The sequence below is a fragment of the Gasterosteus aculeatus genome, chromosome 15, assembly GCF_964276395.1.
Source record: "Gasterosteus aculeatus chromosome 15, fGasAcu3.hap1.1, whole genome shotgun sequence".
Classification (NCBI taxonomy): Eukaryota; Metazoa; Chordata; class Actinopteri; order Perciformes; family Gasterosteidae; genus Gasterosteus; species Gasterosteus aculeatus.
The window spans coordinates 4,025,573-4,048,152 of NC_135703.1; the positions used below are offsets into that span (position 1 = coordinate 4,025,573).

The 22,580-nt window shown below is 46.4% G+C and overlaps 3 protein-coding genes across 5 annotated transcripts in view; 2 read left to right on the forward strand and 1 right to left on the reverse strand.

The window, feature by feature from the left end:
• LOC120832557 (histone-binding protein RBBP4) lies at positions 1-3,862 on the forward strand. Its single transcript, XM_040198941.2, has 11 exons — positions 1-140; positions 553-700; positions 810-955; positions 1,426-1,599; positions 1,683-1,798; positions 1,891-2,051; positions 2,143-2,269; positions 2,364-2,441; positions 2,730-2,864; positions 2,993-3,103; positions 3,255-3,862. Exons 1-11 carry the CDS (start codon positions 125-127, stop codon positions 3,315-3,317), a joined length of 1,275 nt encoding a protein of 424 aa, XP_040054875.1. The 5' UTR covers positions 1-124; the 3' UTR covers positions 3,318-3,862.
• LOC120832570 (syncoilin) lies at positions 3,254-7,643 on the reverse strand. 2 transcript variants are annotated; one of them, XM_078089471.1, is made up of 6 exons: positions 7,104-7,230; positions 6,095-6,336; positions 5,427-5,872; positions 4,353-4,763; positions 4,146-4,270; positions 3,254-4,059 (listed from the first exon to the last, which is right to left on the reverse strand). In XM_078089471.1, exons 3-6 carry the CDS (start codon positions 5,856-5,858, stop codon positions 4,017-4,019), a joined length of 1,011 nt encoding a protein of 336 aa, XP_077945597.1. In that variant the 5' UTR covers positions 5,859-5,872; positions 6,095-6,336; positions 7,104-7,230; the 3' UTR covers positions 3,254-4,016. The 2 variants fall into 2 exon arrangements, with proteins under 2 accessions (XP_077945597.1, XP_077945598.1); XM_078089472.1 differs by lacking the exon at positions 6,095-6,336 and having other exon boundaries at positions 7,104-7,643.
• Positions 7,310-22,580, forward strand: part of LOC120832516 (uncharacterized) — a 21,960-nt gene continuing 6,689 nt past the window's right edge. The window contains exons 1-2 of one of the 2 annotated variants that reach the window (XM_078089459.1): positions 7,310-7,450; positions 14,709-15,003. In XM_078089459.1, the coding sequence (XP_077945585.1) occupies positions 14,733-15,003 (271 nt within the window). In that variant the 5' untranslated portion in view covers positions 7,310-7,450; positions 14,709-14,732. Of the gene's footprint in view, positions 7,451-14,708; positions 15,004-21,848; positions 22,218-22,580 lie in introns of those variants that run through there. The other variant, XM_040198847.2, reaches the window with a different exon arrangement.

The following is a 22,580-nucleotide window of genomic DNA, read 5'->3' on the forward strand; positions in this document are numbered from 1 at the left end:
CGCTGATTGGTCAACGCTCTTCTATACCGTTGGCGCCATTGCAAGCCTTCGCTCTGTCTTACCGAGTGTTCTCCAAAATATCGTTTCTACCCTTCGCCAGAAGTAGTGGTCCAACCACGAGACGATGGCCGACAAAGATGGTAAGGGCGTTCACTTTTCTGGCGACTTAGCGGGTTAAATGTGTGTGTGCGCGTGTCGTCCAGAACCGTCAGAAAACCACCAGTGAGCAGGAACCGGCGTTGGCGCGCCAGCCAGAATCACCTTTCATTGTTACCGACCAGCGAGCTAGCTGTTAGCTAGCATTAGTAGCTAGCAGGCTGGCTGAGCAGGCGTTTTAATTCACATTCGCTTGGAATGACGTATCCCCCACCACCAAGGGCTGATAATGATCGTGTACTCTCACATCGAACAAAATAAAACAGGAGTTGACCTACTCTTATTTGCACAATAAACCTTACTGCTTTCAAAAAAGAGGGACTTTTCTGAGTTGGGTTTGACTTGACTGTCACTTCAGTACCTCTGTTCTGTTATCGGTGGATGTTACTTTTGCAGCTGCGTTTGACGATGCTGTGGAGGAAAGGGTGATCAATGAGGAGTACAAGATCTGGAAGAAGAACACCCCTTTCCTCTATGACCTGGTCATGACTCACGCCCTGGAGTGGCCCAGCCTCACTGCCCAGTGGCTGCCCGATGTCACCAGGTGAGCGGGGTCCTGCACCAAAACCACCGATAAGAGCTATCGTGTAGTTTTGAATGAATCCACGTGTGACCCGTTGTTTGAAGTGCATCCTCCTCCTTCTTCTTCACAGACCCGAGGGGAAGGACTACAGCGTGCACCGGCTGGTCTTGGGAACGCACACGTCCGACGAGCAGAATCACATCGTAATTGCCAGCGTTCAGCTGCCCAATGATGACGCCCAGTTCGACGCGTCGCACTATGACAGCGAGAAAGGAGGTGAGGAAATCCTGTGTGCATGGAAGGTTGTGTCGTGTTCAAAACTAGACTGTCGTGCAAAGTGTCCAGCTGTATATTAAGAAAGATTAATGGCTTGATGGGTAAAGTTTGTCAAACGGGAACGACATGTACAATCAGGTCCACTTCAAAATCGCGTAGATTAACAAATCATTTGCCATTGTTAGGCCATTGCGATATTTCAATATGTTCAATGTTAGTTATTCAGTGTTGTCAAAATGTCTTCAAGTTCTTTTTTTGGATTTTGTGGCTCACAGTTCTTCTCAATGAATGAATACATTTAAAGTTTTCTAAAATCTTTAATGCTTCAGAAAATATGGGTACGTGTTTTCAATTTTTCTTTTTTTTCTTTTTTGGAATTGCAATAAACCATATGTATGTAGAATTCACCAGAGACCAGAATCTCATTTGATAGCTGCTCAACCATCCGATTCAACTGTTCTTTATTTCAGAGTTCGGAGGCTTTGGATCCGTAAGCGGGAAGATTGAGATTGAGATCAAGATCAACCACGAGGGTGAAGTGAACAGAGCCCGCTACATGCCTCAGAATCCCTGCATCATTGCCACAAAGACCCCCACCAGCGACGTGCTGGTCTTTGATTACACGAAGCATCCCTCAAAACCCGGTAGGACTTCAGCCAAAACCCCACATGCTCCCTTCTGCACATTTCTATTCCCTGTTAAACACGATTTTATCTACATATTAAAGACCCCTCTGGAGAATGCACCCCAGATCTGCGGTTGCGAGGCCACCAGAAGGAGGGCTACGGCCTCTCCTGGAACCCGAACCTCAGCGGCTGCCTCCTCAGTGCTTCAGACGACCACGTGAGCAACCGGTCACAACCCTGGTGTTTCAACTAAAATAAGCATTTTGAACTCGTTAACACGTTGTCTCAACCGTCTGTGCTGTTTTACAGACGATCTGCCTATGGGACATCAGCGCGGTGCCAAAGGAAGGAAAGATAGTGGACGCCAAGACCATCTTCACGGGCCACACCGCCGTGGTGGAGGACGTCTCCTGGCACCTGCTCCACGAGTCGCTCTTTGGCTCCGTGGCCGATGACCAGAAACTCATGATGTGAGTAACTGGCCGTGAAAGAGTTGTCGTTCAGTTTCATTCTTCTTTTTTTTTTTTTTTATGAGTTGTGTGCTTCTGTGCTTCGGCGCAGCTGGGACACGCGGTCCAACAACACCTCCAAGCCCAGCCACGCCGTGGACGCCCACACCGCTGAGGTCAACTGCTTGTCCTTCAACCCCTACAGTGAATTCATCCTGGCCAGTGGATCTGCAGATAAGGTGGGTCTGCTGTCAGGGGGGTGGGGGAGTAGAGTAGGCTCTTGTTTAAGTTTCTTCCTAGTTGAGCTGGAGCTTCTGCTTCTTTTCTTTTTAGACTGTGGCTCTTTGGGACCTCAGGAATTTGAAACTGAAGCTGCACTCGTTTGAGTCTCACAAGGATGAGATCTTCCAGGTAAGAAATGTTCCTTTTTTGTTCCATTAAATTCACCCGAAAGATGTGGAGAAAGTGGAGTTGCGTTGGCAAACAAAGCTACAAATAAAACTGGTAATGAGTCTGTCTTCTGATGGTCACTGACCGGCTGCTCTGCACCCAGCTGATGTCTGTATGATATCAAGCCTGTTACGGTTCATGAGAGCCGTATCAAACCGAGTTTTGGTGTTGTTGATCGTGGCTTTCTGGGAGACAGCGTTGAGCTCCTTGTGGCAGAAACGCAACATCTGTCCCATCTCTTCTCCACAGGTGCAGTGGTCTCCTCACAACGAAACCATCCTGGCTTCCAGCGGCACCGACCGGAGGCTCAACGTCTGGGACCTCAGTAAGATCGGAGAGGAGCAATCCCCCGAGGACGCCGAGGATGGCCCTCCGGAGCTGCTGGTCAGTCCAACTCAATGTGCTTTCTGTTGCCTTTTAAGATATGACCGTGCAATTGGTGCTTTGTAGGTTAGCAGAAGGATTTAAAATGTAAAGTGCTGTAGTGATCCTCCGGCTCCGCTTCTCTACAGTTCATCCATGGCGGACACACGGCGAAGATCTCTGACTTCTCTTGGAACCCCAACGAGCCGTGGGTCATCTGCTCTGTATCAGAGGACAACATCATGCAGGTTTGGCAAATGGTAAGAGCCTCGTTTCTGCACTTCCGGGGTTGTGGAGGTCGTGTAGAGCTGCGGATGTCAGACACGACGCGGGTAGAATTTCAAAGTGCATCTTTTACTAACGTTGAATATCAGTGACGGGGGATTTAATTTTGAATTGTTTCCTCTACAGGCTGAAAACATCTACAACGACGAAGACCCAGAAGGTGCTGCAGACAGCGAGGTCCAGACATGAGTCCGGTCTCGTCATCTCTTCTTTCCACCTGCTTTTTGAAAACCGATTCTTTGTCCAGCGCTGTAATCTAAGCAGTAATCTCTTTTTTTCAAATACATTCTGGGCAGCAAGGTTTTTGTTTTTTTTTGTTTTTTGGAGGACGTTAAAAGACAAAAACCTGCTTTGTCATCTTGTCCTGAAGTATTTCAATTTAGTCTGTATTGATCATACTTTTAGCTCGTATTAGTTATAGAACTCCCTGTACTAAACTCTGGCTTGTGATGAATTCTTCACAGATGTCTTCATCGTTCAGGTTTTTCTTTTGGATGGCTTTACTTTTTTTCCATCCTGTTCACTTGTGCTGAACACATTTCTACAATGATCCATTTTTATTAAAATTGTACATATTGTAGGGTTATCGTATTTGCTTGATATTGATATTATACACCTTTCCAGATTCTGTCTGTCACTTTTGTGTGTTTTTCCTGTATTTTATTGTGTTTTTTCTCTTCTACTTTTGATCTCTTGTCTACTTCATAAATTCATAATAAAATATTTACATTAAATCTGATGCTTTTCTTCTTTGCACAGTATGCCAGATGTTAAGTTTGAGGATATTTAAGAGCAAATTCTGTTATGTTAATTCATACTGAATCCTATATCAATTTCTATCATGTATTCAGTCAATACAAATTGTATGATGATTTACAAAAAACAATTTTAAGGATGATCTTGAGTGGTTTCGATGGGTTCATCACAGCATCTAAAAAACAAGCTACATGTCAGTCTTCATGAGAAGGTTCCTGATTCTCGGTAAATTACGCAGCGGAGGGTTCAAAGTGAACTTACCTCAGAAATGTCAGCTCTTTCAAAATGCCGTCATTACACTCCTCCAGAATTTCCTTTGACTTTCTTTGAACCTCAAACTCCAGTTCTAGTTCTCTCAGGGTCTCCTTTAGTTTCTCCACCGTCTCCTGCAGAATGGAGAAACATCTCGGGTTGGTCGTCTTTTTACCAAACGCCCTTCGTCCATTTCATATTTGACCTTAGCATCACCTTGTGCCGTGCGGCGCTCTCCTCCCCCTCCCTCTCCACCAGAGAGAGCCTCTGCTGCAGACAGGCTCTCTGCACCTCCAGTCCCCGCGTGGCCTCCCTCAGGGGCCCCACGCTGGCCCTCAGGTCCACGGCCTGCTCCCTGCTCTTCCTCAAGGACTCCTCCCCGACCTGTCTTCTCTTCAGCAGGGAGATGAGCCGAGGCTCGTACCAGCACTCCAGGGCCTTCACGCTGCCGCTGAGCCGCCGCTGCAGCCTGGCGGAAGCCTGCCGGCAGTGGCTGACGTCGCTCGCCGCCCTCGGCCTGCGGGGCCTGGAGGCCTGGTCCCTCAGCGCCGCAAGCTGCTTCTTCTGGGCCTTCTGGAGCTGGGACGACTCCTGGGTCAGACTGTGGATGTGGGCCTTGAGCTCCTCCTGAGGATGAATTTTTGATGATTTGCTTTACTGGTGAAGCAAATCTACTGATATGAGTAAAATTCAACATCTTACAAACGTCTACCTTTTTGTCTAACATGACATTCTGTTCAAACGTAATATGTATTCTAATTTTAAAAAAAATATGTTAAAGTTTAATTTTATTTCCTCACAATAGTTTAACCATAAATCCAAAACTTTAATGAGATGGTGCTTGTTTTTACCGACCTTCTCTCATTCAATGTGCCAATTATATTCGTACTCTATTGATATATAGGGAAGTTTTCACCACTTTTGCGCTTTGTCATGGGTGCACAACATATTGATATGTATATTGATATATACATGATATATATTCATGCTTTATTGCAATAGAGGCAATGTTGCTTTAACAAAATGTACATGAATGATTCATTTTTATTTCTTCATTTGTTTCCCGCCGCCTTACATCACCCTCACACATTATTCACCGCTGTTTGTTGCACGAAGCGACTGTTTTATGGGATGCTGGTTTAAGAATCTGCTGCAGAACCACGTGTCTCATTGGGACAGTTTTAGATCAGAACGAATTATATGCGGTAGATGACGTGATGGAGACGACATCTTGACCCGACACCTGCCAGCCACCCACTCCGGGCACCGTCGACCCAGTGGTTCCTGTACCTGTGTGACAGCCGACTGAGCCACCTCGTACTCGCGTTCAGCCAGCGTCACCTGGCTCTGGATGCATCCTCTGGCCGCGGCGAACAGTCTCCTCTTCGCCTCCCTCGCGTCCTCAGAAACGGCCACGTGATCTAGTTGAGCCAGCGCGAGCAGCCTGTGGGTCTCCACCAGCTTCCCCCTCAGGTGCCCCACGACTCTGTGGAAGGGCTCCCGCAGGCGGAGGAGCTCCTGTGTCAGCTCGTTCCTCTGCGTCTCCAGGCGGGACACTTGCTGGACGCGGTGGTCGAAAAGCCGCCCCAGGTGGTCCATGACCGTCTCACCCGTCGGTGGGGAGGGATGTGGTGCGCGCTCGTCCAGGGGAGGGATTGTCTCTGTGTCGCAGTCAGCACGGCTGCTGTCAACGGGTCCCACGTGTGAGTCCTCAGATGTCATGTTTCCCTCAATTTCTGTTAATGATTGATTGTCAAGAAGAGAGGAGCGCACAGCCATTAATCACATGACCCGCAGCGATAATTGATTGGTTTTAAAAACACACTAATCTACTCATTCCTTTTCGGTTCTTTTGTATAACAAAGTCATTTCATGTTAATTTAATCATGGTTAAAGATCCCACTCATTGGGAAAATCTAAATCTTAAACCGATCTGTACCCGTTCTTATTGTACTTACTTTGTATGGAGAGGACAGTCCAGACACCAAAGCAGTTTTCTGTTTACTTTAAAGAGCTCTGCAGTGTGTCCGTCTCCAGCAAAACAGAGGTAAACTTTGTGTGTATTAATAAAGCTGAGGGCATTGGGGGGAAACTCTATGCAAGACTCTCATACCCCCCCAAGGGGGATCACAAACGGTGTCAGTGCCGAGGGCCGACCGGTCCACATACTCCGGATGCATCAACACATGTCTGAACCAGCCTGGGAGCCAGAGAGAGAGATATATTTACACAGCTGTTTTCATGTGCATCTCAGCAGCCGCATGACTTAAAGTGTGTAGAGTTTTCTCTACCATTTACCCTCATTCTGCAGAGGAGGAAACATCAGCAGGCCTTTTCTTTTAATAGCTTCTTGAGCTCAGCTGCCCTGAATTTAATTTGTTTGACATTTTGCATGATGCTTCTTAAGTTCCTCACTCACAAATATAAACAAACAAACACAGACAAGGAAAGCTAAGGGGGGGGGGGGGGGGGTCATAAAGGAGGGAATTTTCTTGAATAAATTTATATTTTGTGTATATCATATACCACATGAACAAATACAGTAAAAGAGTAAGTTTATCCAAAGCACCTTTAATGGCATGACTGCATCATTAATTACATAATTGAGCCATTTTTTTTACCATTTAACTAAACGTTCTTTATTCAAATAATGTTGATTTTAAATTTGTAAGCGATGCTGAGGGATTAACTGATCTTTGTATGGGATATAATATTTAAACAACTGTCACATGCAGGCTTGATTTTAAACGCAAACAAAGGAGAATGGTTTACAATCACATAACATGTCAAATCATATACTTTGTTTTTTACTTAAATTATGCCATTTTATGCATAAGTTATTTCGTATTCTTTCCGTCACGTGGTGTTGCCATTCCTTGTCAGATACGTTAACATCCAGACCGTCGTCCTGCCGCGCGCTGCCTGTTATTGCGGCATCTTACCGCCAGATGTCCTCACTACACTCACCTGTGCGCGCGCTGCCTCCTCCAGGTTGGGGACGCGCGTCGACGGCAATCTTTTCCCCCCACTTCCCCCTCGCCGGTCCACCGGAGTGTCCGCACAGCCCGACAGCAGTGGGAGACGTCAGTCCAGCCCACGTCCACACGGCACAACGGGGCTCGAACCCGGCGGGCGCGATCACATCCCGACCTCCAATCGCTTCCCTTCAACTGCCCTTTTCAAGGAAATGGTTCACCTGAAGTTTTCCTCCGGACGCGGAAAGTTTTGAGTTGGAGAGAACAGGACGCAGCAGGGAGACGCTTCAAATGGAGAGAGGGTGAACCGAACCTTCTGCCTCGTACAAGTTCGTTAAGGTAGGAGAAACATTTTGGTTTTTTTTCTGTCTTTATAGCCTTTAGAGTTTGGTCAGAAAAGTGCTTTTTTTTATACCCTTGTATATGTTTGAATTGGGCCCCATGTTTTAGCGTGGAAAATAATAGAATAAAGTTTAGTGGACTTTTAAAAAGTCCCCAAGATTGATTCATCGACGTTTAAGGATCTCAGTACATTTAATTGAAGGTGCGGTCTGATTAGTTTACTGCCTTTGCTTCAATACAAGGAAACTATCAGATCAGTCTTTAAAATGAAGAAAATTGTCCCCATAAAGAACCACTGTGATCAGATAACGTGAGGTTTAAATGTTCGGCAGATGATCCAGGTTGAGTATGCATGGAAAAACTAGGTGTGGGAGATTTGCTTTGCTTGCCCTTAAGGGATCCTAAGCAATAGGTAATTTAAGACCTACAGTGCTTCTCACAGCTGATGACAATGAACACTATTGTGTTTGTTTTTTTCCCCTCGTCACTGACCCAGCAGCAAATGTCTTCAGCACGCTGCTCCAACACTTAGTTTCATTTTTGCCAACCCATGAGACCCACTGCTTGTTGGTTGACCCAACAGATCTTGAGGACCACCTCTCTTAGGGGTCTCCACCTCTCACTTTGGACTGGACGCTCCAAATCCAAACTTTTCTAAAACAAAAAACCCCTTCTGCAGCACTTCTGGTAATGGAGTGTGGATGGAAGCATATTATCTCCCCTCCCAGCTCCGAGTTCACCGCTTGTACCCGCTGGAAGGTGAGGCTGAGGCATTTGTTTAGCAAAGGCGTGCCGCGTACCGGTGCTCCCTCCTTGCCAGCCTGCCAAGCCGGGGCTTGTACCCATGGCGATTACAGGTGTGTTAGGTAAGCAGTTAGAGGAACAGCCTGGTCCATTCAGGGGGAGATCAAAGGGAGGGACTGCGCGATAACATGGAAGCAGTGAGAGATGAGGGATGGACGTTAGGAGGTCCCCGGAAGGACAGCATGACGGTGCGTTGTGTGGTCAGGAGATGGTGCAGGAAGGTGGGTTCCACCATTCAGTCGTTTACGGTGTTCATCCATCTGTGAGGAAGTGGCAGCTCAACGGGGGAAAGCTGCTGTGTGTGTGTGTGTGTGTGTGTGTGTGTGTGCGCACTGGGGGGAAACCCTCCTGCTGAGTGGGACGCATTGTGCCGGTAAAGACGAGGACTAGTTGATGAGCGTAAGTCATCGGTTAGTCCTTCTCAATACTCCTGATAAATGAAATCAATAGCTGTTGGTCAAGAGTGATATTTCGAAGGCTCTTATATCCTAGAATTCTTTTTGTTTGATCTAAAGTCTGGTCCAAACAAAGAACATTTTTCTTCGTTGAACTGAATGTTCGACAGATTTCAAAGCAGCTCCAGAGTTTTTTATTTTTACTTTTTTTTTTTTTTAGAGCCGACCCACTAAGATGCCAGAATGTATTTCAAACCCTTTTGTCCGGCCGCGTTTGCCTTCGCTGTGAGCTGGTCGCCACTGCTGCACAACACTTTCTTTTTTTTCTCCCCCGGCTGACCCGTCAGCTCAGGGGTCTTCAGCTCCACAGTGGCAGCAGTCCAGGCGCAGACCCCTGGCAACCCCTGGAAGCACAAAGCAAACAAGCCTCTCTGCAGGGCCCCGCCTCCAAAACCACTTCAGAAAAGTAAAAATATGCATTGTTGCTCTGTCCGGTTTCTGGAAAGAATCAAAGAAGGAAACAGTGGAAACTGGGACTGTAGGGGCTCAGTGAGAAGGTCCATTCATCTCACATACCAGTGAGACCTCTATATCAGCAGCTCAAAGTGTTAGCGCTGAAGCAATCACTCAATAAATTGATCAGTTCACAGGTAATTAATCAATACAGGTTTGTCATTATCAGTTGGTCAGGTATTTTTCAAGCAAAACAACCATCACGAACATCTGAGTTTTTCGACAATGGGGGTCTTTAACAGGCCTTTTCCCTCTTTTCCTGATATACACTTGTTAATGCCATTGTCATCAAACACATTTTCAGATATTCATCATTATCAAGACAGACTTAAAATAATAATAAGAATTTAAATTCTTGCACATAGTACAAGTATTTCTAAAATATATAAACTTTACGTGTAAATATATGTTTTTGAATACTATGTAATATAGGCATTTTATCTATTTTTCATATTTTCTTTGCATACTTTTCCACTTGCTCTGTAAAGGTAAAATGTCCCGTTTAAAGAAAACACAGTGCACACAGCGCAATGTTATAATCTTATCTCAAAATGACTCTCATGCGCCAGCCATTATCCTTTTTTTCTTTCATGGCTCGTTCTCCGAGGCCACTGTACTGTATGAGGGCTGTGTGGCAGGGAGGGAGGAGGTGAAAGGGAGAACTAGAGGAGGGGAGGAAGAGGAGGGGGGGGGGGGGGAGCAGATTTGTAGTGAAGAGCTTCTCAGTCGGTAATTATCAATCTTTCAGGAATGCGGCTGCTGCTCTTACCAGACAAGCTGCTGCACGGCCACGGCGGCCTCGCATTGCGCCAACACGAATTACCCCGTCCACAGATCTCGTACGCACACACACACACACGTACAGAGCCTTTTTGGTTTATTTGTGTCATTATTTGTCTTGGGTTTATTTGTACCACCGGCTTTACCTACGTGGTCTTTTTCCTGAAACTGTATCCTTTCTGCAGCAAACAAAGGAACCACATAACGCCAGTGAGGGTTTGTGTTTCTGTCCCGAGCCCTTCGTCACTATGCTGATGTGTTGTTAAGGAAACTTCTGCCCCGCCCCCCCCCCCCCCCCACCCGCCCGGCTTCCCCTCCCCTAAACCCAACACTGGAAGCAAAGTTTTCATAGGCTATTTGGTCTCATCCCTTTTTTATTTCTTTGTAATCATCTCGGGCAACACAAAATAAAATACTGCCCTGAAGATGGGAAATCTTCCATCGATGCCTGATGACTCCCACAAAGCCCTTTTGTCAAAAGCTCCCCTGAGTCCTCTAAAACCTCCTGCGGCCGTCTGGTTGAGCTTTTCCAGTTTGCGGCCTTGTCATCCGTCACAGTGCGTCTTCACCGAGGGGGCAGTTCTGTAGCCCAGACGCTGTTGCTTAATTTTGCTCTCAAGGCGCAGACGTGCTCTTCTTTGTTTGACAATGCCTTAAGAAGGCGGCCAACGCCCTGATTGATGCCTGCGGGTGCCGCGCAGCAACACTTTTAAAAAATTTTTTTTTATCACCTCGTTGTTCTCATGCCACATGATTCCTGCTTGGACGTGAACGGCCTCCTGGTCAAACCGAGGCGGTCCCAATTCAAACGGAAGCGGATGCCTGTATCGCCGCCGCCGCCGCTCCCTCTCGGCTCTCGAGTCGGCTCCGTCAGCTGCCCCGCGTGACTCACCGCAGTCAACGTTACACTTCCTGGAGACCTATTTAGAGTTTACCTTACATTGTGTCATGGATGGAGAGTTGCTGCACCTTCAAGTCTGTGTCCAACTCCGAATTTGACTTAACACTAGTAGTGTTAAAAGTTTTTTTTTTTCATATTTATGAACTGTAATATTTTAATACGTGTTTTGTCACACAAAACTGTCTTGTGAAGTAAATCCCAAAGAAAATACTGCAAAAATATTTACGTTTCTGCTGTTCTGATCTGTTGAGGGTCACGATACGTGGGAAATGAAACGTACTAAATACTTCGGCTAGGATTTTCTGAGACATTTGCCTGCATGGGTTGTTCGCATCAGAGGATCGGTGGTTCGATCCCCGGCTCCGCTGTCCTTTGGGCCAAGACGCTTCAACCCCAACTTGCTTCGGTGAATGATGACACGTAGTGTTGAAGCACTTTGAGCGGCCTGAATACTAGGAAAGCGGTATAAAGTCCCTTCAGCATTTTGTTTCCACGCTGCTTCCTCAAGTGAAGGTACAGTAAAGGCCGTTGTGTGATCCAGGTCTTCGGTATATTCATGGACTTGCAGTAGCTACTGTGTTTTGCTTCAGGCAAGACCGGTGTCAACGCTTTGCTTTGACTCTGGAAGTCTACTGACCCGCCTCAGTAAAACCGGAGCGGACAGCCCCCCCTTTGGCTCTGGAATTTCTCTCCAGGACGTAAAGCTGTGAGAAATGCCCAGTAGAAAAAGTGCCATTTCGCAAAGGGTCCCTCAGACCGGTTTTGTGGCAGTTTTGTAAACTATTATCCGCCGCAGTTGACTTCATACTGGCGTGTACACACACTAGCGTCAATGTCACACAATCAGTCAGCGCTGCAGCTTATTGACACACTGCGTTTGAGGTTTGCTGTGTTTCGGCGGTATCTCCTGTTCAATGCGAAAGCCTGCCGTCTTTTGTAAAGGATAAGTAAACAGCGTGTTGGAACACATGCCTGCTCCGGCTGGGCTGAGAAACGGCAGCGGTGTGTGTGTGTGTGTGTGTGTGTGTGTCTGTGTGAGACAACGTACAGCTTTTGACCTTATGACTCGATGACGATATTTCTGATAACACGATGCACCCCGCTGTGCGTCGAGTAGGCGATGCACAATACGAGTTTATGCCGCAAATCTTCCAAAACGACATTTTGATTGTAAAACCTTCCTTTGTGCCTGAAGTTTGTGTATCAGCTTTTAGGATTTTAGAGGTGCGGTTAGGGGTTAAGTGACTGTGCTTATTAGCTGTGACTATGAAGCAACTCACCATTAAAGATGTCGGCCCGTGGTGCTTTCATTCTGAGGACAGATTGTGCAAGAGAGAGAGGGAGAGGTTCGTAACAGTTTGTATTTACCTATGAACCCCAAGATATACAACATTTTCTGTGGTAAATCAAAAGAGCGGTTGTAAAACGACGTCGTTAAACAGACGGGGAGAACTTTTAAAGTGCACTCCACCGCGTGCGTCACCTTTTATTGCATTTGTTTGGAAAACTGAAAATTGTAGGTTGTTCTGCGGTAACCACAGCAACGGTGGCATGAGTCAACTCCTTGTGACCGGGCTGCACAGACGGCGGTCTGCCGGGTGGTCCTCCGCTGTGTCCCGGAGATCTCACCGGCCCCCTTGTCCCTCTGTGATGGAAACAACACCGGGAGTTGTTGCAGTCGGAACGAGCGAAGCAGCCACATCTCCTCCCAGGAGAGACACTTTGATTTTTGGCCCGTGTAGCCAATACAGATGCACAGATCTTAGTCATGCCCAAATGACTGTAATTTGGAGAAACATGGAGGCTTAGAGCAGGGAGAGGCCTGGGTACTTTTCTCTGGAGGAGATGGACACCCTGTCTTGTTATTGGCCTTTCACTAAAACTCACATCTGCTACAACAGATGTGAAGGCCGTGTGTAACAAGTGCTGCTGGACTGCATTAAGACAACCAATAACTTAAACAGCCACATACGTAATAAAGTTTAGGCAGGCATTCACGTACTCGTCTTAAGCCTCTTACATGGGGTTGCATACTTGACTTTCTAGACTGAACCAGATTGAACCTTCGAGCCTTAGCAGCGTTGTTGAATCTGCAATATCTCAACAACTATTGCAGGGATTACGTGAAATGTTGTGCCAACATGCCCAGAGGATGAATCCTGATCTCCTTCCCTCGCACCATCATCTGTTTGGAATATTAGTTTGTCCAAGACTTGGGTTTGATGACCAACTGCATAAAAAATCAATGATTTTCTCATCAGCTTATTGTGTATTGCTGGTTGCCAAATGACAGCATGTTGAATTAAGACTGAGAACACGCGTAATATTGTTCCTGCATGTTAGCGTTGTCAGCGTTCGGCGTTGGCTATTGCATACGACACACACAAACCGTTCGACGCAACTCCATCTCTGCACCGATGATCAGAAGCAGTTTAAAAAGGCCGCACTCGTAATCCTCCGAGAACATGACAGCATTCTGAGCAATGTTTGGTCGCGTAATTCGGGCACAAGAACCTGCCTGCAGTGTTCTACATGCAACAGGAAAACCTCATGGTCAAATCAACTACGGAGTCATAACTCTCTGACTCCACTCCCACCTTCCCGCAGGCTTTGTGTGCCGATAAACGAGCTGCAACTCCTGTCATCCTAAGAGCTTGCTTCTACTTCTTCGGCCTTTGTTATTTGGAGATAAGCATCTAATAAAGTACGCAGCTGGAAGAAGCCCGGTGTAAGCGGCAGATCCCCGGGGAGGGCGGGCAAGTTCAGCGCGGCGAAAGGCGCCGGATGCCAATGAAACGCAACAAGCAACACAAAACTGAACTACACTGATGCATTCACGGACCCCCCTTCCTTAGAAACCGCCTCAGTACACAAAACTGTTGCATTTTAGTGAAACACTCTTGATTTAATTTGATGATTTCCACCGTGATTTATCTGCGATACGTCGATGTGTAAGGTTATTTTTGTATTGTCTACCTCTACATAGTGTGCTGTTGTGCCTGTGTGCGGACTCACGGGCGCGGCTCTGTGAATTATGACTCCGTGTTATGGAATGAAGGGAGCGGTGCCAGTGCTTTCTTAGTAGAACTGTGAAGTTTGGTTTGGAGGCAGGAGTGTGTGTGTGTGTGTGTGTGTGTGTGTGTGTGTGTGTGTGTGTGTGTGTGTGTGTGTGTGTGTGTGTGTGTGTGTGTGTGTGTGTGTGTGTGTGTGTGTGTGTGTGTGTGTGTGTGTGTGTGTGTGTGTGTGTGTGTGTGTGTGTGTGTGTGTGTGTGTGTGTGTGTGTGTGTGTGTGCGCGCGCGTGTGTGTAGGCTGAGCGCGAACAGTTCCAAACACACAAAAACAGACACACACACACACACCAACTGGGGTTGTCTAAACAGCTAATTCAGCTATGCTATAATTCTGTGCTATAAAAACTTTATTTGCACACTTCATGCTTCAGATTGATAAGAAAAAAACTGCCGTTTCAAAATTGAAGACCTATTTTTCTAGGTGTAATCTACCATTTTTAACTGCTTATGTTGTGCATTCACATAGTTATTAATATCCACTAGATTTACCTCCAATGAGCTGGTGAATAATGCCAACAAAGTGTTCACAGGCAGACGCTAATCAGATTTAGTCATTCTTGTGAAACACTGAATTTGGCAGCTTCTCGCCAGCAGTCAACTCTCAAATTTCAGATGTAGTCACTCACTTGAACAAAACAGCAAGGTGGATTTTCATAACAACCCTGGCAAAATGTCAAAATATTGAACCCAGTAAAGAACAGAAACAATATAAACCGTTATGGTCGCGTTTTTTCGATGACAAGGACTTATTTTATTGAACTTCCCTGACCCCCCCCCCCTCTTCTTTTAGGGCGCAGCTCCACCGTGAGTCGGGATGTCGAACCGGGACTCGCTCGGGTTTGGGGAACTGATTCCTCAGGACGTGGTCAATATCTTCGCCCAGGAGAAGCACGGCAAAAGGGGCCGCAAGAAGCGCAGCCGCTCGCTGCGCCGCGCCCTGGCCTGGCTGAAGCGCCGGAAGAGGAAGGACCTGAGCGCCCTGGGACTCGGGCCGGCGCTCGACCTGGCTTTGGACGGGCACCCTGCTGGGCACCAGAGCGGCCACAAGGGAGGACCGAAGACGGGAAGACACGCTCACTCACAAGGTAACGGTCACGATGAGAGCCTGCAGGATACCCGGGGACCGTTTCATCCATTTTGATATTTTAGGACAATGCTATTGAACAATACGCCATACAGAACACAATGCATTTAGTTATTGATGCTATTTATAGGCTGTCCTCTACCAATTGGTTTTATTACAAGATGAGTAGCTGTCTTGTCTTTGAATAAAGCTCGATCCGACCCACCTGCGTGGCCAGGTGATGTGGTGAGCTCTTTGCAAGACATTTGAATACGTTCCTACAGGGAGCGGCGTTTTTAGGATGAGCTGCTCGGCTCCCGGGCGTGTGTGTTTGTTCACAGGCGGGATGTTTGAACAGACCGTCTTCCTACCTGCCGCCTGACTTTCGGGCTCTCTTTGTCCGCCGCGAAAAGAATGTCTCCTGCAGGTCCTGTTCTGTGACACCGCGGCGTCGCTCGACTGGTCGGGGACGCGCGCGTGGAAGCGGGCGGCCTCGGTTTGTCGACCCGCGTAGCCGCCGTCAGCCTTAGTTAAACTCTGCTCACACACACACACACACACACACACACACACACAGTGAACAAAAAAACTGTTACTGTTCACACGCTCTTCAGGAGGAACACACTTTTCCCAGAGCCGTTTGGGATCTTGTTGAATCTTGCATACATGTGTGTGTGTGTGTGTGTGTGTGTGTGTCAGCGTGCACAACTCTACCGGTCCTGTTTTCTCTCTTTTAGAGTGAGAACTGTATGTGCTGACTAGTTTGACTCCCTCATTAATCACTCCAGGATTCTCGTTCGTACCTGAAACACAAAAAACGCACAAAAAAAAAAGAAAAGCGTGCACGGTGTTTGGTTCGGCTGTTTTGCGTGCGTTTGTCTGCCAGTGCAGCCTTGCTAATTGCTTTACTGGCTGGAAAGGTATTTCGTGCTGCCGTCGGTTAGTGACAGTAGCAGCGGGGAGTTTTGTGAGAAGAAGTCAACTGTGGAGAGAGATAAGATATTTCTCCCGTGCCGAGGTCGAGCTGGAGGCGACTTCCCGCATCAGTGAGTCCTCCTCTTTTACTTCCTCGAGACTAAAAGGCTAGATTACAGGATTTAAAGTTGCAACTAAACGATGTGGTGATGGCGGCCACACTTAATATTCAACAATCTATTAAGAAACACTGCAGAAGTATTGACTTTTGAGTGTGATTTACGTTGTCGGTTAATAAGAAGTGTTGCGTGTTGTAGATGCTGGCAACAACAACAGCGGCACACTCCCCACCAGGCGCGTCTTCTGATTAGACAGCGATTCCCGAAACGCTTCCAGGCGAAGGTTTACTGCAGGAGAAGGGCACGCCGCAAGGTAGCACAGAGACAAAGAACATCGAACACCTCTGGCCGAGGGTGACGATCGAAGCAAAAACAACAACAATTGAGTAGCAAAAGCAAATTGTTTGCACGTAAAAACATCGTTTTATTTGACCCATCAATTAAAAAGCAGCAAATTCTGTCTTCTTCCAAACACGGTGTGTCCTCCCCTCACCCTTTGCTCTGGTCGGGCCGCTTCTTGTAAACAACGTTTATGGAGTTTGACCAGATCGGGGACCGCGCAGTAGGCCGGCTTTGCAACGATGATCTGTGGCCTCGTGGACCCTTTTTTTTTTTTCTTTTTTTTTTTTTTTTGTCGGTTTGGGGCGAAGCTACTGAAGCCTCTCTCTGATTAGCCCAACGCCGTTTCATCCTGAGCCAAAAGGCGGAGATTATCTGTTGTCACATGCGGATTCCTTCCAATATTAATGCCCCGCTCTGCGCGCCCGTCGGACGCGTCGGCTCACCCTGTCCTCTGCGGAGCTGCAGGTCGGGCCTCTCTTACGCAACCCCCCCCCCTTCCACCGCTGCTCCCATCCCGCCGTGACCTCCTCGTGGGTTTGAAGAGGAACGGCCTTGGTTTTGGTAAATGGACAAATAAGGCTGAGTGATGACCGATTGGGTCGTGCAGTCCTACCAAGGTACACTGAGAAGGTCACCTGTTTGCCCGAAAACACTCCCTCGGAGATTCCTCGCATTCCTGAGCTTTATAAAGATATTTCTTTGAGGAGGTTAGAAGCAGGGAGCCCTTTGTGTGTGTGTGCGTGTGTGTGTGTGTGTGTGTGTGTGTGTGTGCCCGGTGAAGGATCATAGGAGACATTCAGTTTGGCTAAGATTTAGTTATAGACGCTGCTTAATTTAGGAAGAAATGTTAAGCTTCGGTTTATTTATCTGCTTCTTCACTGTATTTCTTAACACCCGATGTTAGTTCCAGGTTCATTTGAACGCTGATAAACTTTTACCACGTTAGTTGTATGAAGGTTTTGCAGCTGTTCATCACCAAGTTAATTTTGGTTTTTATGGACGGTAGATAATGTTGGATAATAACACGAATTTAAGGAAGTGAAAAACAACGAGGCCGTAGGGCACAAGTTGTAACATTGTTATTGTGATCCATTTGTGCATTATTATGTACATACCGCAGTGTGCAGTGAAACTTTTTAACAGAAAAACACGAGGCTGTCCACAAAACTGACATGTCGAAGGTCAAAATCATGTTCACGTTTAATTTATGGAAAATGAGGTCGCCGTTAAAATGGTAGATCTACCGTTGACATTGTTTACAATGCTGCGTTTGTGTGTTTGCGTAGTTATTGTAGTGGTGTTGTGAGGACAAGGACATAAATACCAGGCCAGGAGAACAGGTTTGAGGAAACATGTCGCAGCGTTTCGCTTTCTGTCCCCTGGCGGAAAGCAATCGACCATCCCGGCGCAGAGGTGTTCTTCCTGCTCTACTTAAGGGCGACTTTTGTTGTATATAAAATATCCGACAATTAAGTCAAGACAAACACACTCTCTGCTCGGGGGTTGTGTGAGCATTAACACGCTGTGGGAACTTGTGAAGAGGACTGGACTCGCTGTATAGCAAACAGCTGCACAAATGCTTGTTTATTATCACAGGGCTTCATTTGCATTTACTAGGATTTAATTTCAACAAGTGAGTAGCAGGAGAGATCATATTCATTCCCCTAATGGGAAGAGAAGTAAATAAAGTGCACGTTTTGCCCGGTGGTCCCAACTGAATATTGCTCACCAGTTTCATTTCATCAAGTGCCTTTTACTTTTATTTGCAGTCTTCTGTTTGCTTTCAGTGTTAACAAACTCAAACCGAGCAGGTCAGCTGAACGGCAACAGTCACTAATTATGAAATCACACATTGTTTCATTGTCAATATGTGCAGATATGTGCAACTGTGACTTTGCACAAACTGCTATTGTCTTGAAAGGAAAATGTGTGCCAGTCATGACTTTAGTGGCCAAATGGCTGTTTTTAATCAATGTGGCTGCCTGTAAAGGGTAGAAGATAACTTTATTGGTTATACCTCACTCGGGTTCAGTGAAGGTGCACACGCTGTTGGTTATTCATGGTTTTTCCTCTCGGAGAACACAGTTCTTTTGTGACGCACGCATGCATGCGTTGTCTGTGCTGGAGGGACTTGCCCAGATGACAGCAGCATAAGCTGGTGTTTATACAGCACCCAGAGGTGTTAGGGAGGAGATCCACCTTTTAATTTACTCTGGCCATGTTCGATTAATAAACAACACTTACGGCCACGCAGTTAGAGAATGCTCTTCGGAGCTAAGGTGTATCGAGATAAATGTTGATGGTAGCATAATTATAACAATATTTTCAGAATATGGTTAAGTAGCTTTTGTTTACCATTTAAAAGATCTCCCTTTTTTGTAATTTTTCATTATTTTGGTGACTAGCTCTAAAGACCGCTGGGGCTGTCACACTTATCGCAGTTATTTTGTCGTTAAACGTGTTGGTTGGTGGGAGAGGAAAAGTCTGGGATGACTAAAGTCATTCGGAATCGTTTAAAGTAAGCAGCTATTCTTCCAAATGTTCTGATATTCTAATAGTCTGGAGCAGTTTTTTTTTATTTCATACTCTCAGGGATCTAGAAAACGATGGAACAATGTTTATTTTTCCTTAATTGTGGCTAAACTAACACTTACCAACAAAGAATGACACGTTGTTTATCAGTTGCGCTTCTATTCACTCTGGTTCTACTACTGACGGCCTGGACATGTTTTATTAAAAGCAGGAAACTGTGGCAACGCTTTGCATGCGTTTGACGGCCTCCAGCGGGCCTGAATACTGAATACATTCTCCTTTCATTTTCAATGGGATTTGATAAGTTGCTTATCGAGAGATCACTGTGAGCAACACTCACTTTGACAACGGGAGTTTGCTTACTTTTGACCTGTTTTAAACCGCAGTGACGGATAATTACTGTTGGGAGGTGAAGGACTTAAACCGATGACTGACGCACAAAACTGTCCACCTGCACAAACAACACTGTGCATCTGTGTGCAGTCTATTCCTGGAGGGTCCTGATAGGTGCCAGGTTTAGCGGTTGTCCGACGGTGAAGTAGAGCGTGACCCCCGCGTGCCACATCGCACAGGTGTATCCGTTACCTGGATGGCCGTCCTCGTCACGCCGCTCTTCGGCCTTCCTTTCTTTCAGCCCAGAAGTTTTATATTTAATTCATTGACAACCAAGAGCGCAGGAAATTATCATTGGAGCACGCGTGCTTTTGACCCGGATGTGTCCCGATATCGCGTCGAGACTGTGTACTGTTTCTTTCCCTTTTCTTTTTCCCGATGAACACTGATCCTGCGGCCATTTTCCCCACGTCACCGTCCTGCTTTCAGTCGGGTTTGTGTTGATCGGAGAGGCTTAAGCTCCTGGGAGACTTCGCCCGCGCAGAGTAACGTCTCTGCGTGGCCGTCTTGCCTGCCGGAGCAAAACAAGAGAGACAAGCGGGGCAGGTCGGGGCAGGCGGGGCAGAAAGTACGGTGGAGGAGGGGGGGGGGGTGTTATGCATTTGTCTGATTCCCAGGAGAAAGGGTCTCATCGTGGCCGCGGTGTTTTGTCTGCGTTAAAGCGTTGGTGGGGCTCCGTCTAAAGGGTCTTTGTCAGGTGGAACCGTACATATACTTATAACATAAAATGAAGTATTTTGAAGGTTGCCTTTAGTGTGTATATATACACACTTATATACATAATAAAGGAAGACAGGGCCTCTTTTTGGCTTTATTTTTTAAGGATTCAGTATGTAACTGAAGGGGCATTCAGAACCTCCTACCTAATACAATGGAATATTTAGTTGGCAGATCTGTGAAAGTTTCTTAATCATGCAAAAGTACCACTTTAAATTGTTTGTTCAGGGATGTGTTCATGGGTTTCATGAGAAAAGCATGACAGGTGTATTATGAAATAAAATAAAAACCTTTAGAGACGTGGACTTATCTCGGTAAAGCAACATTCTTTTGCTCTGATTTTGAAGCTTCGATGGAAAAATAAATGGTCAAACACCCTCTGACAGATTCTGCTCCTAATCTTAAATTAGTAGTCCGAGCTAAAAGGTCCGGAGCTATGCCATGGCAGCAAACCATAAACACTGCTGACCCCCTGATGTGTGTCACTGGTTGTAATTTGCTTAAAGTAGTTGATGACGCAACATACCCCCGCACCCTTCTGTCTGTTTTCTGCCAGAAAAGCCACATTTTACCAACACAAAATTGCCAACAGATGTTTCCTCATTTCCAATCTTCTACTTTAAATCCTTATGTCACGAAATGTAATTATAAAATATCCTTTGAAGCTGAATTTTAATTTTTTTGAAAACACAAGAGAAGCCTGAAACTGGAGTATCCATTAGATTTAGCCGGTTAATCCAAATCCGAGATGTAAACATCAGTTTTCATACATAATCACGAGCAGGCGGTTAACGGTGGCAGATGGTGCCTTTTGAAGTGAGCGACGACGTGATCACAGAACCGGCGATAATGCGAGTCCCTCATTAACACGCAGCCGCGCCCCGCCAATCACCCGAAGTACCGCGACACCCACAGAGTCCTAGACTTCACCTTCCACATGCATGTCAACTTCCTGTTGACATCCACAGGCTGCAGCCTCCACTTAAGCTGCTGATTCTGTCAAAACCGCAGCCTTTTTCCACTTGTTTCCGTGTACTCGTAGCATACGACATCAATCTTTTCTTTTTGATGTGAAACCGCGTTTGCCTTGAGTCACTTGTGGGATCACGACCATGGGAATGTTTGTCCGTTTGTTCAGATGGCAGACATTCCATGTCATGTCTGCTCAGCGCACCCGGAAGTGAACAACTCCTCAACAACTCCTCAGCTGTGGATGAGCTCTGTGTTTCCTAAGTGGGGGAAACCAAAAGGAAACAATGATGAAAGTCTCAGACTCGAAAAACGAGTTTAAAAAAAGTTAGTGGTAGTTCAACTCGAGAACCTCTCTCGAAAGGTGCTCTTGATTAACCGAATAATTGAATCCCTCTTTATATTCTTGCTGCACATTAACACATGTAATGTAATGTTGCTGGAAACAAAAGGGATCATTTTTCGTGTACGGGTCCATGTGCTGTGGAGCTGCGGGCCTTTTTTAAACATGTTTTTAATCTGGTTTTTACAAAAAAGTTCTTTTAATTCACCTACTCCCCCTTGTGGCAAAACAGTTAAGCAATATCCTCATAGCAACCTTTAAGAGGTAAATATATTTGCCGTGTTTCTTCGGTCCTTTAGGGAACACTGTGTACGATCAGACAAAGCCCAATAGGTTTATTTATCAACGGTTGTAAATCCGGGGGCTCAAGTGAGGAGGGGAGCCATCCGTGACGCTTTCGTGCCTCAAATCCCTGACAACAGCTTTCTCTTCCTCTCCATGTTTACACGTATGATCTGGGTTTGATCTGTGCCCTGACCGACCAATCGGGGGGGAGCGTGCCTGCAGATGGGGGGCAACAGTGGGATGCTGGGTGTCCTGCCGGGTGGCGAGTGGGAGGAGATACAGCAGAGAGGCCCGGCAGGAATTAGGCTGCTGAGGATTAGTGTTTGAGCTCTGATTGTCTATTGGCCGTCGAGACCTTCAGCGCTCGGGACCTGAACCGGGAACAACAACAACAACTTCATCACAAACAAACGGGACCCTCATCCTGCTGGGATCTTTTCCAGGATGTTTTTTGAGCCAACTGACTGCATGTGCATCTGATTCTCGCTCCTCTTTCTTTAGCCCGATGCGGGCATAGTTTTGGTTCGTACCTTTGGATTACTTTGTGAGACACCATGGTCGTGCTTCTGACTAAGAACTCCGGTACTAATTTCTACTGCTTCCCAACTCTCATTTGGAAAGGTGAGCGCAAGTGGCCCGATTGTTTCAGATGACCAATTTAATTGTTTTGTGACTGAAACCAATTGCTCCTGTCCGTTTAACTAAAAATGCTAATCAAGTATCTACTGCCACGCCTAGGACAGGCAGTGAAGTGTGGACATCGCTGTGGACCATAACAGATACTGTCATATGTTGGGATTTAGTCTCAGTGGAAAATAGAATATAGTATTGGAATGTTGCATATCTACGGATGTCTTGTTTGGAGCACCACTAACGAAAGAGGCAGTGCTATGGGTTAATTCCAGCATGGTTTTACAGGCGAGTACAGCAGGAGGCTAAATGTGGAGCAGCCATCCCGATTACATGAAAGTGTCTTAGCAGGTT